The sequence below is a fragment of the Oncorhynchus mykiss genome, chromosome 24, assembly GCF_013265735.2.
Source record: "Oncorhynchus mykiss isolate Arlee chromosome 24, USDA_OmykA_1.1, whole genome shotgun sequence".
Classification (NCBI taxonomy): Eukaryota; Metazoa; Chordata; class Actinopteri; order Salmoniformes; family Salmonidae; genus Oncorhynchus; species Oncorhynchus mykiss.
Genome location: NC_048588.1, coordinates 27262977 through 27282083, shown reverse-complemented (window position 1 = coordinate 27282083; position 19107 = coordinate 27262977). Strand labels below are relative to the sequence as shown.

Genomic DNA, 19107 nt, shown 5'->3' with positions numbered 1-19107 from the left:
GTTTTGGCTTTGGGGATGACCAGTGAAATATACCTGCTGGAGAGCGTGCTATGGGTTGGTGTTGCTATGGTGACCAATGAGCTGAGATAATGTGGGACTTTACCTAGCAAAGACTATAACCTAAACCTACATAGGCAATTTGCTTATCCCGTTTTGGAAATATTGCAGACTTATTATTCTGTATAAGGCCTAAAATAGATAGTTATTTTATTTGACCCATTAAGTCTTCAGGTTCAATATCACTTATTGAATAAAGGTATATAGCATAACCATAAGCCCATTTGGCCTCATTGGGCTATATGTTGAACAAAATACTTAAAAATAAGAAACAAAGAAAGACACACGCGCACACACGCGCGCGCACACACACAACACACACGCAGGACCTGCAGATAAACACAGGCTAATTTTGTTATCTCAAAATTATAGGCCGATTGTTATAGACTATTAGAATACATTGATAAAATAAAATAAATTGAGTTAATATAAGGGTTTCAAAAATAGTGGTTGATCTTTTCACGTAGTCTAAAGGTCGGTGAATTTGTCTGGCTTTATGACAGTTCGGTGCTCCTGGCGTATCCCACACACACCTGTCAAACCGCACCTGCACGCACAGAAAACACACCTCTGTGTGGGATGAGCCCAAGGGTGGGTAATGCGCTCTGTCTTAGTCTGTACCTGTCTGTCTGTTCTCATACACCTCATAGGCTACTATTGAGAGAGTTGCGATGCTCAAACTGCTTAAATATCTGCATGGTTCGGAGCTTGTGTCCAAGTTCCAGAGGGCATGCGGTCTGTTCCTCATCGAAGCCGCGCATCAGAACGGAAACTTGGTGCACCCTCCGCGGGAGACGCCGCTCATAGACGCAGAGGGACCTCACCAACTTGCTCGACTTCGGTGCGGTAATGGACACATTATTACCAATGAAAAGGACAGCAACTCAAATGACAAACACAAGGAAAATGGATACAGTGTTAGTGTAAGTGTAAACTTTTCTATGAGAGTTTGAGTTATTGAGTTGAAGAAACAGAAGAAGGTAGGCTCCCACTGGGCAAAAACTGGTTGAATCAATGTTGTTTCGGCAGGGTAGCCTAGTGGTTAGAGTGTTGGACTGGTAACCGAGAAGGTGCAAGTTCAAATCCCCGAGCTGACAAGGAACAAATCTGTCGTTCTGCCCCTGATCAGGCAGTTAACCCACTGTTATTGAAGTTAAGAATTTGTTCTTAACTGACTTGCCTAGTTAAATAAAGGTCAAATAAATACATTTTAAAAAATGTTGTTTCCAGGTCATTTCAACCCCAACATTTAATGCGATGACGTTGAATCAACGTGGAAAACTGATTGGATTTGCAAAAAGTAATCAATGTAAGATAATTTTGTATTTTTTTCACCTAACTCGTAAATCCAATGACATGGTCATTATTTTGTAGATTTAACGTTTTAATCCACGTTAGTTGATAACTTAACCAAATTAAAAATAAACTAGATTTTGAATTGATGTATGTGCCCAGTGGGCAAAATATCATGATCTGATGAACCCATACATTCTGTGGAAAGTTCTTAAAATACCTGAAAACCTTTCCTAAAAACAGCTGTCTGTCTTGAACTCACTGGACATTTTTGAGGGCCCGGAATAGGCTAGTTGATACAATGTTGCAAGTTTGCTGGTGGGCAGGACCCAGTTGATTGATTTGATACAATGTTGCACTTCGCTAGGGATAGTTCAAGTCAAGAAAGATGAAAAGGGAGGCAGACAGCTGGAGTAGAGAGATGAATGCGATTTTTTTTAATGGTTTATGTATTTTTATTTTGTTGACCATGGAAGTTATAGGCCCACTGCTACATTGGTCTATAGGCTATCTCTGAGTTCCATGCATGCGCTCATTTCTTTAGCTGCCAATGGATCACAGTGTATACATTTTATTTATTTATTTATTTATTTGTATTTCACCTTTATTTAAGCAGGTAGGCAAGTTGAGAACAAGTTCTCATTTACAATTGCGACCTGGCCAAGATAAAGCAAAGCAGTTTGACACATACAACAACACAGAGTTACACATGGAGTAAAACAAACATACAGTCAATAATACAGTAGAAAAATAAGTCTATATACAATGTGAGCAAATGAGATGAGATAAGGGAGGAAAAGGCAAAAAAAAAGGCCATGGTGGCGAAGTAAATACAATATAGCAAGTAAAACACTGGAATGGTAGATTTGCAGTGGAAGAATGTGCAAAGTAGAGATATAAATAATGGGGTGCAAAGGAGCAAAATAAATAAATACAGTAGGGGTAGTTGTTTGGGCTAAATTATAGCAGGGCTATGTACAGGTGCAGTAATCTGTGAGCTGCTCTGACAGCTGGTGCTTAAAGCTAGTGAGGGAGATAAGTGTTTCCAGTTTGAGATTTTTGTAGTTCGTTCCAGTCATTGGCAGCAGAGAACTGGAAGGAGAGGCGGCCAAAGGAAGAATTGGTTTTTGGAGTGACCAGGAGATATACCTGCTGGAGCGCATGCTACAGGTGGGTGCTGCTATGGTGACCAGCGAGCTGAGATAAGGGGGGACTTTACCTAACAGGGTCTTGTAGATGACCTGGAGCCAGTGGGTTTGGCGACGAGTATGAAGCGAGGGCCAGCCAACGAGAGCGTACAGGTCGCAGTGGTGGATAGTGACGAAACGGATGGCACTGTGATAGACTGCATCCAATTTATTGATTAGGGTATTGGAGGCTATTTTGTAAATGACATTGCCGAAGTTGAGGATCGGTAGGATGATCAGTTTTACGAGGGTATGTTTGGCAGCATGAGTGAAAGGTTCTTTGTTGCGAAATAGGAAGCCAATTCTAGATTTAACTTTGGATTGGAGATGTTTGATGTGAGTCTGGAAGGAGAGTTTACAGTCTAACCAGACACCTAGGTATTTGTAGTTGTCCACATATTCTAAGTCAGAACCGTCCAGAGTAGTGATGCTGGTCGGGTGGGCAGGTGCAGGCAGTGATTGGTTGAAGAGCATGCATTTAGTTTTACTTGTATTTTAGAGCAATTGGAGGCCACGGAAGGAGAGTTGTATGGCATTGAAGCTCGTCTGGAGAGTTGTTAACACAGTGTCCAAAGAAGAGCCAAAAGTATACAGAATGGTGTTGTCTGCGTAGAGGTCGTAGACTCACCAGCAACAAGAGCGACATCATTGATGTATACAGAGAAGAGAGTCAGTCCAAGAATTGAACCCTGTGGCACCCCCATAGAGACTGCCAGAGGCCCGGACAACAGACCCTCCGATTTGACACACTGAACTCTATCAGAGAAGTAGTTGGTGAACCAGGCGAGGCAATCATTTGAGAAACCAAGGCTATCGAGGCTGCCGATGAGGATGTGGTGATTGACAGAGTTGAAAGCCTTGGCCGGGTCAATGAATATGGCTGCACAGTATTGTTTCTTATTGATGGCGGTTAAGATATTGTTTAGGACCTTGAGCGTGGTTGAGGTGCACCCATGACTAGCTCTGAAACCAGATTGCATAGCGGAGAAGGTATGGTGGGATTCGAAATGGTCGGTAATCTCTTTGTTGACTTGGCTTTCGAAGACCTTAGAAAGGCAGGGTAGGATAGATATAGGTCTGTAGCAGTTTGGGTCAAGAGTTCCCCCCCTTTGAAGAGGGGGATGACCGCAGATGCTTTCCAATCTTTGGGAATCTCAGATGACACGAAAGAGAGGTTGAATCAATGTGTTCATGTGGCAAGGGCTGGTGCTCTCACAGTAGTTAAATTTGAACTTTATTAATTCAGATTAATTCAGATTTTATGATTAACCAAGTCATAATGATATTGAGAAATGAAAACATTATTATTGAAATGAACCCGATCAACAACAATGCATGTATGAAAATCATAACTGGCGCACAGATTGGTAGAAATGGTAGAATAAATTGTAAGCTTCCCCAAACTTGAAATTGATGTGCCGCCTACGAAGTGATTTGTTTGACAATCAGATTGTTGTGTTCATGCCACGTTACTAGGCTAATATATTGAACTGTTTTAAGATGGTGAATCCTTTATCTATTTTTTTCAGAATTTTAGGACCCCTGTAGGTATAAAAAATGTTTTTAACAAATAATTGTATAAAATTTTGAATTTTGCCTTTCCTATTATAGCCAATAGGAAGCAATACAGAACACATTCATAAATGGCAAAACATACCATACAAAAAACAAACCATAAGAAATTAGTTTTTTTAAGTGTCTGTCCTATGTCTAGGAGATATAAGAAAGCTCAGGAAATATTAACGTTTTTTGGACACATATTTAACCCCTTTTTTTATTTGGCACAAAACTACCTCCATACTTTCATACACTTTTTTAACTGGTACCGGGTTACCTTTAGACGAGTCCATGGAGCTTGTGGGGGTCATAGAGAAAAATGGAGATCGCCATCTTGTTCGTGAGAGTCTCATCTTTCCACAGAGTGGTCATATTAATTTGTAACCGTTCTAACATGTCTCATGGTCTGACAAACACCGCTGTAGCTCCGCCACCTTCCACTGCAGATGTGGAAGGCCGACATATACAGATGCAGTGGATTGAGACTCAGCCCATGCAGATATCTGGAGCTTAAACTGACATATTTTGATGTTATTTAGATTGATGCACAGGTGTATCAACAGACTCTTAATAATGGAGATGTCTTTACTATAAAACCCATAAAAAAATTGGCCCATGAAAAATACGTGCCCCCTATGGAAATCAAAATCCCGTCCAACTGATCAGTTCTGACAGCGGTCCTGTACCTTCCGACAGGCTTTTCTTGTTAGTCCACCCTTCTTTGATTGAAGGTAGAGATTGCAGATTGATTATCCGATGGCCAAAAGGTATTTTGCAGTCTTATTCATTGCATTTGTTTTGAAGAATGAAACCAAGTAGGCTATGAGTAGTCTAAACAAACAACCCAACATCGGTGTTTGTTTTGGGGTGTTTGTTAGGCTATTCAAATGTGACATAACATAGGCTACATAGCCTATGACCTGACTTGAGCATTTAGCCTAGGCTATTATTTTGTTTAAACTACTTTAAACTTAGACACAACAGACATTCAATATCGAAAGTAGTTCCAACCTGATGAGGACCGCTGAAGGCCTTCAAATCAAATCAGATTTTATTGGTCACATACACATGTTTAGCAGATGTTATTGCGGGTGTAGCGAAATGCTTGTGCTTCTAGCGCCGACAGTGCAGTAATATCTAACAGTTTCACAACATATATCCCAAAAAACACGTAAATCTAAGTAAAGAATGGATTAAGAATATCTATACATATATGTCAGAGCAGCATTGGACTAAGATACAGTGACATAGTATAGAATACAGTATATACATATGAGATGGGTGATGCAATATTTACAAACAATTAAAGTGGCTAAGAAACCGTAGAATAGTATAGAATACAGTTTACACATATGAGATGAGCAATGCAAGATACGGAGACATTATTAAAGTGGCTAGGGTTTCATTTCCTTAAAGTGGCCAGTGATTCCTAATCTATGTCTATAGGCAGCAGCCTCTGATGTGCCGGAGATGGCTGTTTAACAGTCAGTGGTGTAATATAGAATACAATACAGTATATACATATGAAATGGATGATGCAATATGTAAACACAATTCAAAAATAACTAAGACACTATAGAATAGTGTGGAGTGCAGTTTATACATATGAGATGAGCAATGCTAGATATGGAACATTATTACTGTGGCTAGTGATCAATTTCTAAAAGTGGCCAGTGATTCCTAATCTATGTCTATAGGTAGCCACTCCTGATGTGCTAGTGGTGGCTGTTTAGCAGTCTGATGGCCTTGAGATAGAAGCTGTATTTCAGTCTCTTTGTTGTGCATCTGTAAAAGTTTGTAAGGGTTTTAGGTTTTAAGCCACATTTCTTTAGCCTCCTGAGGTTAAAGAGGCACTGTTGCGCCTTCTTCACCACACTGTCTGTGTGGGTGGACCATTTCAGTTTGTCAGTGATGTGTACGCGAAGGAACTTGAAGCTTTCCACCTTCTCCACTGTGGTCCCATTGATGTGGATAGGGGGGTGCTCCCTCTGCTGTTTCCTGAAGTTCACAATCATCTCCTTAGTTTTGTTGACATTGAGTGAGAGGTTATTTTCCTGGCACCACACTCCCAGAGCCCTCACCTCCTCCCTACAGGCTGTCTCATCATTGTTGGTAATCAAGCCTACTACTGTTCTGTCGTCTGCAAATTTGATGATTGAGTTGGAGGCGTGCTTGGCCACGCAGTCATGGGTGAACAGGGAGTGCAGGAGGGGGCTGAGCATGCACCCTTGTGGGGCCCCAGTTTTGAGGATCAGCGAAGAGGAGGTGTGGTTTCCTACCTTCACCACCTGGGGGCGACCTGTCAGGAAGTCCAGGATCCAGTTGCACAGGGTGGGGTTCAGACCCAGGGCCTCGAGCTTGATGATGAGCTTGGAGGGTACTATGGTGTTGAATGCTGAGCTATAGTCAATGAACAGCATTCTTACATATGTATGCCTCTTGTCCAGATGGGACAGGGCAGTGTGCAGTGTGGTGGCAATTGCATTGTCTGTGGATCTGTTGGGGCGGTAAGCAAATTGAAGAGGGTCTAGGGTGGCAGGTAAGGTGGAGGTGATATGATCCTTGACTAGTCTCTCAAAGCACTTAATGATGACAGAGGTGAGTACTACTGGGCGATAGTCATTTAGTTCAGTTACCTTTGCTTTCTTAGGTACAGAGACTATGGTGGTCATCTTGAAGCATGTGGGGACAACAGACTGGGATAGGGAGAGATTGAATATATCTGTGAACACACCAGACAGCTGGTCTGCGCATGCTCTGAGGACACGGCAAGGGATACCATCAGCCTTGCAAGGGTTGACACGCTTAAATGTCTTACTCACGTCGGCCACAGAGAAGACAAGCCCACAGTCCTGATAGCGGGCTGCGTCGGTGGCACTGTATTATCGAGCGAAGAAGGTGTTCAGCCTGTCCGGAAGCAAGACGTCGGTGTCCGCGACGTGGTTGGTTTTCCCTTTATAATCTGTGATTGTCTGTAGAACCTGCCACATACGTCTCGTGTCTGAGCCTTTGAACTGGGACTCAACTTTGTCCCTATACTGACGTTTAGCCTGCTTGATTGCTTTTTGGAGGAAATAACTACACTGTGTATATTCCTCCATATTCCCAGTCTTCTTGCCTTGGTTAAATGTGGTGTTTCATGCTTTCAGTTTTGCACAAATGCTCCAATCTGTCCACGGTTTCTGGTTGGGGTAGGTTTTAATAGTCACAGTGGGTACATCATCTCATATGCACTTCCTGATAAACTCATTCATTGTATCGGTATATGTGTCAATATTATTTTCTGAAGCTACTCTGAACATATCCCAGTCCACGTGATCAAAACAATCTTGAAGCGTGGATTCCAATTGGTCAGACCAGCATTGAATAGTCCTCACCACAGGTGCTTCCTGTTTGAGTTTCTGCTTATAGGAGGGGAGGAGCAAGATGGAATTGTGGTCCGATTTGATGAATGAAGGGTGAGGGAGGGCCTTATATGCATTCTGGAAGGTAGTATAACAATGGTCGAGGGTTTTAGCAGCGCGAGTACAACAATCAATATGTTGATAGAATTTCGGGACCCTTTTCCAAAAATGTGCTTTGTTCAAATCCCCAGCTACAATAAATGCATGCCACGTCCTGACCAAAGAGAGCCCTTATTTTCTATGGTAGAGTAGGTCAAGGCGTGACTGGGGGGTTTTCTACTTATTATTTTCTATGTGGGGTTCTAGTTTATTTTTTCTATGTTGGTATTTGGTATGATTCCCAATTACAGGCAGCTGGCTATCGTTGTCTCTAATTGGGGATCATATTTAAGTAGCATTTTTACACCTGTTTTATGGGATATTGTTTTGAGTTAGTGTATGTTACACGTTATTATTACAGTTCGTTGTTTGTTTCATTCTTTCTTTGTTGTTTTGTGCATTTCTAATAAATAATATGTGGAAACCATATCGCGCTGCAGCTTGGTCCGATAATTATTCCAGCGAACGTGACAATGCAGCCTCAGGATATATGGATTCCAGTTTGCATAAAGTCCAGTGAAGATCTTTGAGGGCCTTTGTGGTATCCGCTTGGAGAGGATATAGACCGCTGTTGCTATTATTGACAAAAATTCTCTCAGGAGATTGTATGGTCTGCATTTAATTGTGAGATATTCTAGATCAGGTGAGCAGAACAGTTACACCATAAGTGATTAATCATAAAACATATACCTCCACCCTTCTGCTTCCCAGAGAGATGTTTGTTCCTGTCGGCGCGATGTACTGATAAACCAACTGGTTTTACCGTGTCAGACAGTATATCTTGAGAAAGACATGTTTCCGTGCAGTAGAGTACGTTACAATCCCTGGTGTCTCTCTGAAAATAAACTCTCGCCTTGAGCTCATCAATTTTATTATCCAGAGATTGGACATTAGCGAGTAAAATACTCAGGAGCGGTGGGTGGTGTGCACGCTTCTTCAGTCAGACCAGAAGACCGCCTCGAGTACCTCTCCTTCTTCGGCGTGGTTTTGGGTCAGCATCCGGAATAAGTTAGATTGCTCTGGGGAGAGCAAACAAGGGATCTGCTCCAGAGAAGCCGTAATCCGGGTTGTAATGCTGGAAGTTCTGGTGAGTTAACGCCACTCTAATATCCAAAAGTTCTTCCCGGCTGTGTGTATGACACAAAACAATTCTTGAGCTAATAATGTAAAAAATAGTACATAAACAAACAAAATAGTGCAGAGTTGCTTCAGAGCTCTTCGCTATGCTGCCATCTCTGTCAGCACCATCATGATGAAGCTGGCGCGGATGAGGATGATGTCACAACTGGATCAGACGTGCTTCTGTTTCTCTTTTCCCTCCATCACACATTGGCGGCCCTGATGGTGACTCCTGGAAATGGAAGTGCCTAAAACATGTTTGTCAAATTATTTTCCAAAAGACAAAATATTTTTCTAAATTGAAATCAGAAGTAAACTGCCATTCATTGCATTTCACAGGCTATCCATCTGACTCGTAAGATAAAGACTTCAACTGACAACGCTGTCCAAAAGCTGGAATTGATAACAATGCTCCATGGTCTATTGAGAGTCTGCTCCTGCTAACTTGTACAAGTTGTACAGGTCGAGCCGAGGCCATATACAAATAGTTAATTTCACTATATGTTCATTTGAGGCTACACGTGGTTTTATCTTGTTCAGAATATGGTTACAGAGGAGTGAAAATGATTGGAATGACAATGACCTGCAATGACTCTTCTTTTTGTTATTATACTGTAGGCTACTCTGCTTTTACACTGTGAATGAGTGGCAAAAAACATTTACTGTAATTAATAAGGTTTCCCGCTTTTCCTAGTCTCAGATATCCCTGATCTTACATTGTGGGAGGCAACCTGTTTGTCTAGAGAGACTACTAACTGTACCAACCCACAGGTGTCTGCTAGGCCCCAGTATGAGGTGAGGAACCGGCTGCTATACTTCCTGTTCCTGGTGTCGGCCGGGCTGGGTCACGAGGTCTTCTACATCACCTTCCCTCCTTGCTTACACTGGAACCTGGACCCCTTCCTCTGCAGACGCCTTGTCAACATCTGGACCGTAAGTCACCTGTGGTTGCAAAAGAGAGAAAATATCTATGTGAGTTGAGAGAAGAGAGAAGGTACCAAATGGAACCATATTCCATATATAGTGGGCCCAATGTGACCTGGTCAAAAGTAGGGGCCTATATAGTGGGCCTTATGGGCCCTGGTCAAAAGTAGGGGCCTATACAGTCCACTTATTTTGACCAGGGCCCATAAGGCCCACTATATAGGGATTGGGGTGCCATTTCCGATGCAGACAGTCTTCTCTGCTCTTCAAACCATCCTCCCAGACATAAATATTTTCTCTCTCTCTTCCACTGCTACCTATTCAATTCACACCTGCGGTTTCATTACAGAAAATAAATGTTTAACTGGAAATACCTACACCGATATGGTATACCAAAGCAGTGTCACAGACTGATGCCTTGCTTGAACATCCCATACCATCTCATGTTTATCATGTGTGTAAGAGAGAGAGTGTGTGAGACAATGAAGCTCTTCTTTTCCTTCTCCCTCACCTCCTCTCACCCCTTACCCCTCTCTGACCCAGACTTTCATCCCTGTCCCCCTTACCCCTCTCTGACCCAGGCTTTCATCCCTGTCCCCCTTACCCCTCTCTGACCCAGGCTTTCATCCCTGTCCCCCTTACCCCTCTCTGACCTAGGCAGGCAATAGAACAGAACAGGAGGGTCCTTAAATTACTCAGTATTTGGCAAGCACCAATTAACAATCCCACAATTTCAACCAGTGTTATAACTGTTTATTACTGAGTTATAAACATCTAATAATTAATTGTTAATACTCATAGATCATCTATGTCCCTGCATCTAGGTATGCTTTGACCATGAAGCTCAAACACACACATGCACGCACACATACACACTCTGATTTGAGTGTCAGTAAGTTTGTGTGCACTGTGTGTCCTTTCCTCCAGTGCAGGTGTATGCCCTCTGAGCGACCTGCCCATGTTCTTCCCCAGGGGAGGAATGGTTTGGGAAGTGAACTCTGAACCCCCAGCCACCTGTAAACACCAACACACATGCTTGCTTGCTTGTTCATGCACGCACACACACACACACACACACACACACACACACACACACACACACACTCTCCTCTAGTTGATCATTTCTTAATGATCATAACTAACACCACTGAATTACAGACTGTGACCCTCTCCACTCTGGTCCTCTTCTTGAAGCATGCTGTATTGACAGGACTTACCATAGCGTTTATTACATACTCAATTACATACTATTACATACTCTATTACATACTCAAACCACCTACTGTATGTATTCTCCCCCTGTAACCAGTCTGATCACTAGAAATAAACCTTCATTTCTGACATTTGAAAAGGTCCCCAGAATGTTGATATGCCTTCCTCAGCGACCCCCCCCCCCCCCCCCCATGCACTCAGACATGGAGTACACTGCTTAGACAACTGCACCACCAAGTTTACAATGCTCTGGCAAGCCAAACCATAGCCCTGACCTCAACCCCTCATAATCAATGCCTAAACTGTTACCCTTTGAGTGGTTTCTGTCTTAACCATGTAACTGTGCGGCATTAATAAATATATACTTTCATGCATAATATATCAGATTTAGAAGGGAAACAGCCCATTTCTCCTTTCCCACGACCCTCCCATGTTGATCAAAGTCCAGAGTGACACTGGGTCCGATCAATACTCTCATTCATTCAGCTAAATCTGCACTGCTACTATCTGTTCATGACCTGGATCATCTGTAACTCATCTCTTCATGTGATGGTGCCTTGCCAGTCCTTTGATGTGGCCCACACAAAGAGCTTAATGTGTTGGCCCACTGTATACAGTGCCTTGCGAAAGTATTCGGCCCCCTTGAACTTTGCGACCTTTTGCCACATTTCAGGCTTCAAACATAAAGATATAAAACTGTATTTTTTTGTGAAGAATCAACAACAAGTGGGACACAATCATGAAGTGGAACGACATTTATTGGATATTTCAAACTTCTTTAACAAATCAAAAACGTGAAAATTGGGCGTGCAAAATTATTCAGCCCCCTTAAGTTAATACTTTGTAGCGCCACCTTTTGCTGCGATTACAGCTGTAAGTCGCTTGGGGTATGTCTCTATCAGTTTTGCACATCGAGAGACTGAAATTTTTTCCCATTCCTCCTTGCAAAACAGCTCGAGCTCAGTGAGGTTGGAAGGAGAGCATTTGTGAACACAGATTCACAAATTGGATTCAGGTCTGGACTTTGACTTGGCCATTCTAACACCTGGATATGTTTATTTTTGAACCATTCCATTGTAGATTTTGCTTTATGTTTTGGATCATTGTCTTGTTGGAAGACAAATCTCCGTCCCAGTCTCAGGTCTTTTGCAGACTCCATCAGGTTTTCTTCCAGAATGGTCCTGTATTTGGCTCTATCCATCTTCCCATCAATTTTAACCATCTTCCCTGTCCCTGCTGAAGAAAAGCAGGCCCAAACCATGATGCTGCCACCACCATGTTTGACAGTGGGGATGGTGTGTTCAGAGGGATGAGCTGTGTTGCTTTCACGCCAAACATAACGTTTTGCATTGTTGCCAAAAAGTTAAATTTTGGTTTCATCTGACCAGAGCACCTTCTTCCACATGTTTGGTGTGTCTCCCAGGTGGCTTGTGGCAAACTTTAAACAACACTTTTTATGGATATCTTTAAGAAATGGCTTTCTTCTTGCCACTCTTTCATAAAGGCCAGATTTGTGCAATATACGACTGATTGTTGTCCTATGGACAGAGTCTCCCACCTCAGCTGTAGATCTCTGCAGTTCATCAGAGTGATCATGGGCCTCTTGGCTGCATCTCTGATCAGTCTTCTCCTTGTATGAGCTGAAAGTCTAGAGGGACGGCCAGGTCTTGGTAGATTTGCAGTGGTCTGATACTTCTTCCATTTCAATATTATCGCTTGCACAGTGCTCCTTGAAATGTTTAAAGCTTGGGAAATATTTTTGTATCCAAATCCGGCTTTAAACTTCTTCACAACAGTATCTCGGACCTGCCTGGTGTGTTCCTTGTTCTTCATGATGCTCTCTGAGCTTTTAACGGACCTCTGAGACTATCACAGTGCAGGTGCATTTATACGGAGACTTGATTACACACAGGTGGATTGTATTTATCATCATTAGTCATTTAGGTCAACATTGGATCATTCAGAGATCCTCACTGAACTTCTGGAGAGAGTTTGCTGCACTGAAAGTAAAGGGGCTGAATAATTTTGCACGCCCAATATTTCAGTTTTTGATTTGTTAAAAAAGTTTGAAATATCCAATAAATGTCGTTCCACTTCATGATTGTGTCCCACTTGTTGTTGATTCTTCACAAAAAAATACAGTTTTATATCTTTATGTTTGAAGCCTGAAATGTGGCAAAAGGTCGCAAAGTTCAAGGGGGCCGAATACTTTCGCAAGGCACTGTAGGTTGATCTGAGGACAGTACCAGTGAGATTGATATGATCGGTGGTCTGTTAACAAGGGCAGGGTACGATATTATTCAGATTCAGATTCAGAGTGTTTAATAGTCACATGTGCAGAGTTGCAGGTGTGATTGCAGAGTACAGTGAAAATATTAGGCTTCAAGCTCCAACATGCAGGACCAAGTGAAATCAAATAATAAAAATGGTCCTAAAAAACAACCACAATATAAACAGAAATAGCACTATACATTTCATAACTGTAACAGTGATGAATAAATAAATGTCCATTGGGGTGGAGGCAGAGTAAATGGTGCTCATGTCTTGGAGGCAGTAGCATCAGGGACAGTATTTCTTCCGAGGGAACAAGTGGCTGATTGCTAAAGTGATAGTGACTCTCTTCCCTCCCTCCCTCCCTCTTCCTCTTCTATTCCCTCTCACTTTCAGTATTAATCTCTGGTTGCTATATTAACCATGCAGATAAGAAGCCTGTAGGCAGTTTTATCTCTCATAGACCATGGTTACTGAAACACTCGCTGATTATAGTGTCTCCATCCTGTGAATAGGAATAGTCACCACCTCTATATCTTTCTTTCTGTCGCTCGCATACTCCTTCCTACCCTCTCTCTTTCTCTCTCTCTCTCTCTCTCTCTCTCTCTCTCTCTCTTCCTAACCTCTCTCTCTCTCTCTCTCTCTCTCTCTCTCTCTTCCTACCCTCTCTCTCTCTGTCTCTCTCTGTCTCTCTGTATCTCTGTCTCTTTCTCTGTCTCTCTGTGTCTCTCTCTCTCTCTCTCTCTCTCTCACATAAAGGTTGTAATACAACATATTTTTTCTGCACAAACTCTGTATCACTAAAATATCAGTTGTTTCACAAACATTGTCAGAGAATCTGAGTGTGTAGAGGGCCTAAGTGGAGTGTGTCTGTGTTCCTGTAGGTGTAGAGACAGTCACCATCAACTGAAGACACTTTGTCAGCAGCTCATGCCTGTATTTGATTCTTAAAGTAGATTGTGTTACTGGGCAACTGCAGACTGTGCTCCGTTTATAGAAGTGTGTCTTGCATCTTCTTGCAAACTGGTTGCTACACACTGAATGATTACTTATTTATAGGATACTGTGTGGCCATTCTTAATGGAGCATTGAACAATCAGCTTAGCTTCATACATTAGAATGTTTTTGATGTATTATTTCACAGTAAAAGTGTAGAGTTCCATCCAATCAATGACATTTATTTGTAAAGCCATTATTAAGATTTACCCTCCTCTCCGCCTCCTCTTTTCCTGTCCTCTGCCCTTATTTTCTCCTCCTCTTCTCTCTTCTCATTCTCTCCTCTCCTCCAGATGGTGATGTACATCGGCCAGGCCCTGAAGGATGTGCTGAAGCTGCCACGCCCTCTATCGCCCCCAGTGGTGAAGCTGGAGAAGCGTGTGGATGCTGAGTATGGCCTTCCCTCCACCCACGTCATGGCCACCACCGCCATCTTCTTCACCCTACTCCTCAGCGCCCCTTCCAGGGTTCAAGTGAGGCCCATGCAGCACCCTGAGCCTCTTGGGTCCCCTGCCAAGCTTCTGCTACTCAGTCTTGGGGGAGACTCATCACTTGCTCACTCCCCTGGGACAAGGCCTGTACAGAACTATAGATGTAAAATAAATATGGAGAGTTTGGTGCCAACATAGTTATTCCCTACAATGCTCACTAACAGGGATGTAAACACATTTGTGCACAATATTTGAGACAAATAAGCTTTTTGTGCGTATGGAAAATTTCAGGGATTTTTTATTTCAGCTCCTGAAACATGGGACCTTTAATGTTGTATTTCTATTTTTGTTCAGTGTAGTTTGCCGGACTCTGTACAGCCTTGTCTGGAAAAACCCTGACTTGCCTCTAGACCTTCAGTGTATGCAGATTTGAAGGACCTGAAATAGGTTTACGCATCTCTGTTCAGGGGGCTTGTCTCTCCTGAGTCCCTGAGTCCTGACCCTGACTGCCCTTCCTGGCAATGTGCTGGTGCCATCAGGCACCAACAGTCACCATCATTCACCATCAGGCACCAACAGTCACCATCAGACACACCCACACAGCTGCTTTGTTCCTCTGATAGACTAGAGTAAATGACTGTCAATCTCTTTTCACTCTCTTCACTCTCTCTCTCTCTCTGCTCTCTCTCTCTCTCTCTCTGCTCTCTCTCTCTCTATTCTCTCTCTGTCTCACCCAGAACAATCAATCAACCAGTTACTCAAACAACACCAGCCTCAGATACAGTGGTAGTGTACTGCAGTGGTGACATTGATTCTGAGAGAGCATGCATAGCTATGCATGTGGTGACTTAGTTTCTGTTTCTGAGAGGGTACATAGCTATAGATGTTTAGTGGTCTGAATGGCCTGAGGCGATCTCTTAGGTTCTGAGGGGTGAAAGGTCAGGACAGTCAATCACAGTGGCCCCTCCATCCCAACATCCTTTGTGTCCATTCAGAGTCCATTCTTCATTAACTTCTTCTGAAAGCCCCCCAACTGCAAGGGAAAGGAACAGACACAGGAAAGAGAGAGAGAAGCAGGGAGGGAAGGAGGGGAAATGAGAAAAGGAGGTCAATGAATATACATGACATAGGCTTTCTTCACTGTCATTGAAATGGAGGGAAACAAAAACACAAATGGGGCAAATTTTTTAAAAGGGTGGAGAGGGAAGGGGAGATAGACAGAGACAGTTGAGCAAAAACAGAGGATGTCTTTAAGGCAGTCCATAAGTCAAAGTGGCAGAATAGATGGATGACAGATAGAAGATGTAGTTGCCTTAGGGGGATATAGATGGATGACAGATAGAAGATGTATTTGTCTTATGGGGATGTAGATGGTTGACAGATAGAAGATGCATTTGTCTTATGGGGATGTAGATGGTTGACAGATAGAAGATGTATTTGTCTTATGGGGATGTAGATGGATGACAGATAGAAGATGTATTTGTCTTATGGGGATGTAGATGGATGACAGATAGAAGATGTATTTGTCTTATGGGGATGTAGATGGTTGACAGATAGAAGATGTATTTGTCTTATGGGGATGTAGATGGTTGACAGATAGAAGATGTATTTGTCTTATGGGGATGTATATGGTTGACAGATAGAAGATGTATTTGTCTTATGGGGATGTAGATGGATGACAGATAGAATATGTATTTGTCTTATGGGGATGTAGATGGTTGACAGATAGAAGATGTAATTGTCTTTGGTGGGATGTAGATCTATGACAGATAGAAGATGTATTTGTCTTATGGGGATGTAGATGGATGACAGATAGAAGATGTATTTGTCTTATGGGGATGTAGATGGTTGACAGATAGAAGATGTATTTGTCTTATGGGGATGTAGATGGTTGACAGATAGAAGATGTATTTGTCTTATGGGGATGTAGATGGATGACAGATAGAAGATGTATTTGTCTTATGGGGATGTAGATGGTTGACAGATAGAAGATGTATTTGTCTTATGGGGATGTAGATGGATGACAGATAGAAGATGTATTTGTCTTATGGGGATATAGATGGATGACAGATAGAAGATGTATTTGTCTTATGGGGATGTAGATGGTTGACAGATAGAAGATGTATTTGTCTTATGGGGATGTAGATGGTTGACAGATAGAAGATGTAATTGTCTTATGGGGATGTAGATGGATGACAGATAGAAGATGTATTTGTCTTATGGGGATGTAGATGGTTGACAGATAGATGTAATTGTCTTTGGTGGGATGTAGATCTATGACAGATAGAAGATGTAGTTGTCTTAGGGGGATGTAGATGGATGACAGAAGATGTACTGTAGTTGTCTTAGGGGGATGATGGGAGTTTCTTGCTTCCACCATCATAGTCTGACAGTCTCAAGCTAAAGAGGTTTTCAGATCTTATCCATAATTTATCAGAGTATCAGAGAATGTCTTTTATCAGAATGTTGTGTATTTTGGAGTAGTGTGTGTGTTTGAGTGTGTGCACTCACACGTGTGTACCCACGTCTGAGTCAGTGGAGGCTGCTGAGGGGAAGAATGGAGAGAATGGAATATTATCAGAAACATAGAAACCGTGTTTGATACCATTCCACTCCAGCCATTACCACAAGCCTGTCCTCCCTGATTAAGGTGCCACCAACCTCCTGTTGTCAGAGTGTGATTTGTGTGTACCTCTATATTCTGTCCACAGTTCCAGTTTGAAGTGGGTCTGCTTGTGGCGGTGGTGCTGTCTGTGTTGGTGTGTCTGAGTCGTCTGTACACAGGCATGCATTCTGTTCTGGTAAGTCTCTTCTGCTGCTCTGCCCGACAGTACTGTATAAAACATTCAGACCCAATGCAGGATGTATTATTCATACTGTATGTCTGGCTGGCACTCTCAGCTAGGGGGACCTGCCTTTCACTTTGACACTCATCATGCCTTTACATAAGAATACGTAGTTCATTATGACCTGTAAAGAGTTTTTGGAGTAAATATGAGATAACGGAGGTTCCAGAGCAACACTCTGACCAGAGGAAGCTGGTGAGAGGAGCTATAGGAGGACATGTCTGGAAAGAAAGAAATGGAAAGGTGTCAAAAATTTAGAAACCACATGTATGACTCTGTTCCATTAATTCCATTCCAGCTGTTACAATGAGGCTGTCCTCTTATTGCTATTCCCACCAGCCTCCTCTGACTCAGACTAGCACTTCATCACCATAAAGACCACATCACCCTTCAATCAATTATGAATATATCTGTCTAAGCAGTTACAAAAATGTATAACATACATGTATGTATATACTCCCACTCCCTGCTGGTTTCAGGACGTGATCTGTGGTGCTCTAATCTCAGCCACATTAATGTTGGTCACCTATCCATACTGGGAAACCTTCGACCGGCTCCAGCTCACCTCCCCACTCTCCCCCATCGGGGCATTGGTACTGGCTCTCTTCCTGAGCTACACCTACCCTGAGCTGGACCATTACACCACCACGCGGGGGGACACCACCACCATCCTGGGGGTGGGTGCAGGCTGTTCTGTGGGCTACTGGGTAAATGAGAGGCTGGGGGAGACGTTTGAGCCCCAGGGGGTGCTACCCATACCCCTGCCAGCACTGACACTGGGTGGCTTAGCCCTGGCCAGCTCCCGCTTTGTGGTGGGTGTCGTGGCGTTGGTGGCAACTCGACAGATAATGAAGACAGCCAGTCTGTGGGTGCTGTGCTCCTGGTATGGAGTGTCAGTCAACGACATAGACGCCAGGAGAAGGAAGGAGATCGAGGTGCCATATAAATTCACCACCTATACTTCTATAGGCCTGGTCCACTCTATTCTGGTCAATAGACTGTTCATAGTACTGGGACTGCTATGACCCAATGCTTTAATGAACTGTTAAAATATATACACTACCATTCAAAAGTTTGGGGTCACTTAGAAATTAGAAAACAGTATCAAACACAGTTTCTGTGAAGGGAGTAGTACACAGCGTTGTACGAGATCTTCAGTTTCTGTGAAGGGAGTAGTACACAGCGTTGTACGAGATCTTCAGTTTCTTGGCAATTTCTCACATGGAATAACCTTTATTTCTCAGAACAAGAATAGACTGACGAGTTTCAGAAGAAAGGTCTTTGTTTCTAGCAATTTTGAGCCTGTAATCAAACCCACAAATACTGATGCTCCAGATACTCAACTAGTCTAAAGGCCAGTTTAATTGCTTCTTTAAATCAGCACAACAGTTTTGAACTGTGCTAACATAATTGCAAAAGGATTTTATAATGATCAATTAGCCTTTTAAAATGTAAAACTTGGATTAGCTGCCACAACGTGCCATTGGAACACAGGAGTGATGGTTGTTGATAATGGGCCTCTGTACACCTATGTAGATATTCCATTTAAAAAATCTGCCGTTTCCATCTACAATAGTCATTTACACCATGAACAATGTCTACACTGTATTTCTGATCAATTTGAAGTTATTTTAATGGACAAAAAAATGTACTCTACTTTAAAAAACAAGGACATTTCAGAGTGACCCCAAACTGTTGAACAGTAGTGTAA

The 19107-nt window shown here is 42.6% G+C and overlaps 1 protein-coding gene across 1 annotated transcript; it reads left to right on the top strand.

Moving 5' to 3' along the window:
* Positions 1-553: 553 nt before the first annotated feature.
* Positions 554-18569, top strand: sgpp2 (sphingosine-1-phosphate phosphatase 2). Its single transcript, XM_021582938.2, has 5 exons — positions 554-980; positions 9488-9649; positions 14413-14592; positions 17262-17351; positions 17876-18569. Exons 1-5 carry the CDS (start codon positions 729-731, stop codon positions 18419-18421), a joined length of 1230 nt encoding a protein of 409 aa, XP_021438613.2. The 5' UTR covers positions 554-728; the 3' UTR covers positions 18422-18569.
* The last annotated feature ends 538 nt before the right edge of the window (positions 18570-19107 follow it).

What these genes read in the sequence shown, in the direction of transcription:
- sgpp2 (XM_021582938.2), top strand. Translation starts at nt 729, where the DNA reads ATGCTCAAACTGCTTAAATATCTGCATGGTTCGGAGCTTGTGTCCAAG. An exon ending in GCCTTGTCAACATCTGGACC is followed by an intron (nt 9,650 to 14,412) that starts GTAAGTCACCTG and finishes CCTCTCCTCCAG; the next exon opens with ATGGTGATGTACATCGGCCA. An exon ending in CAGGCATGCATTCTGTTCTG is followed by an intron (nt 17,352 to 17,875) that starts GTAAGTCTCTTC and finishes TGCTGGTTTCAG; the next exon opens with GACGTGATCTGTGGTGCTCT.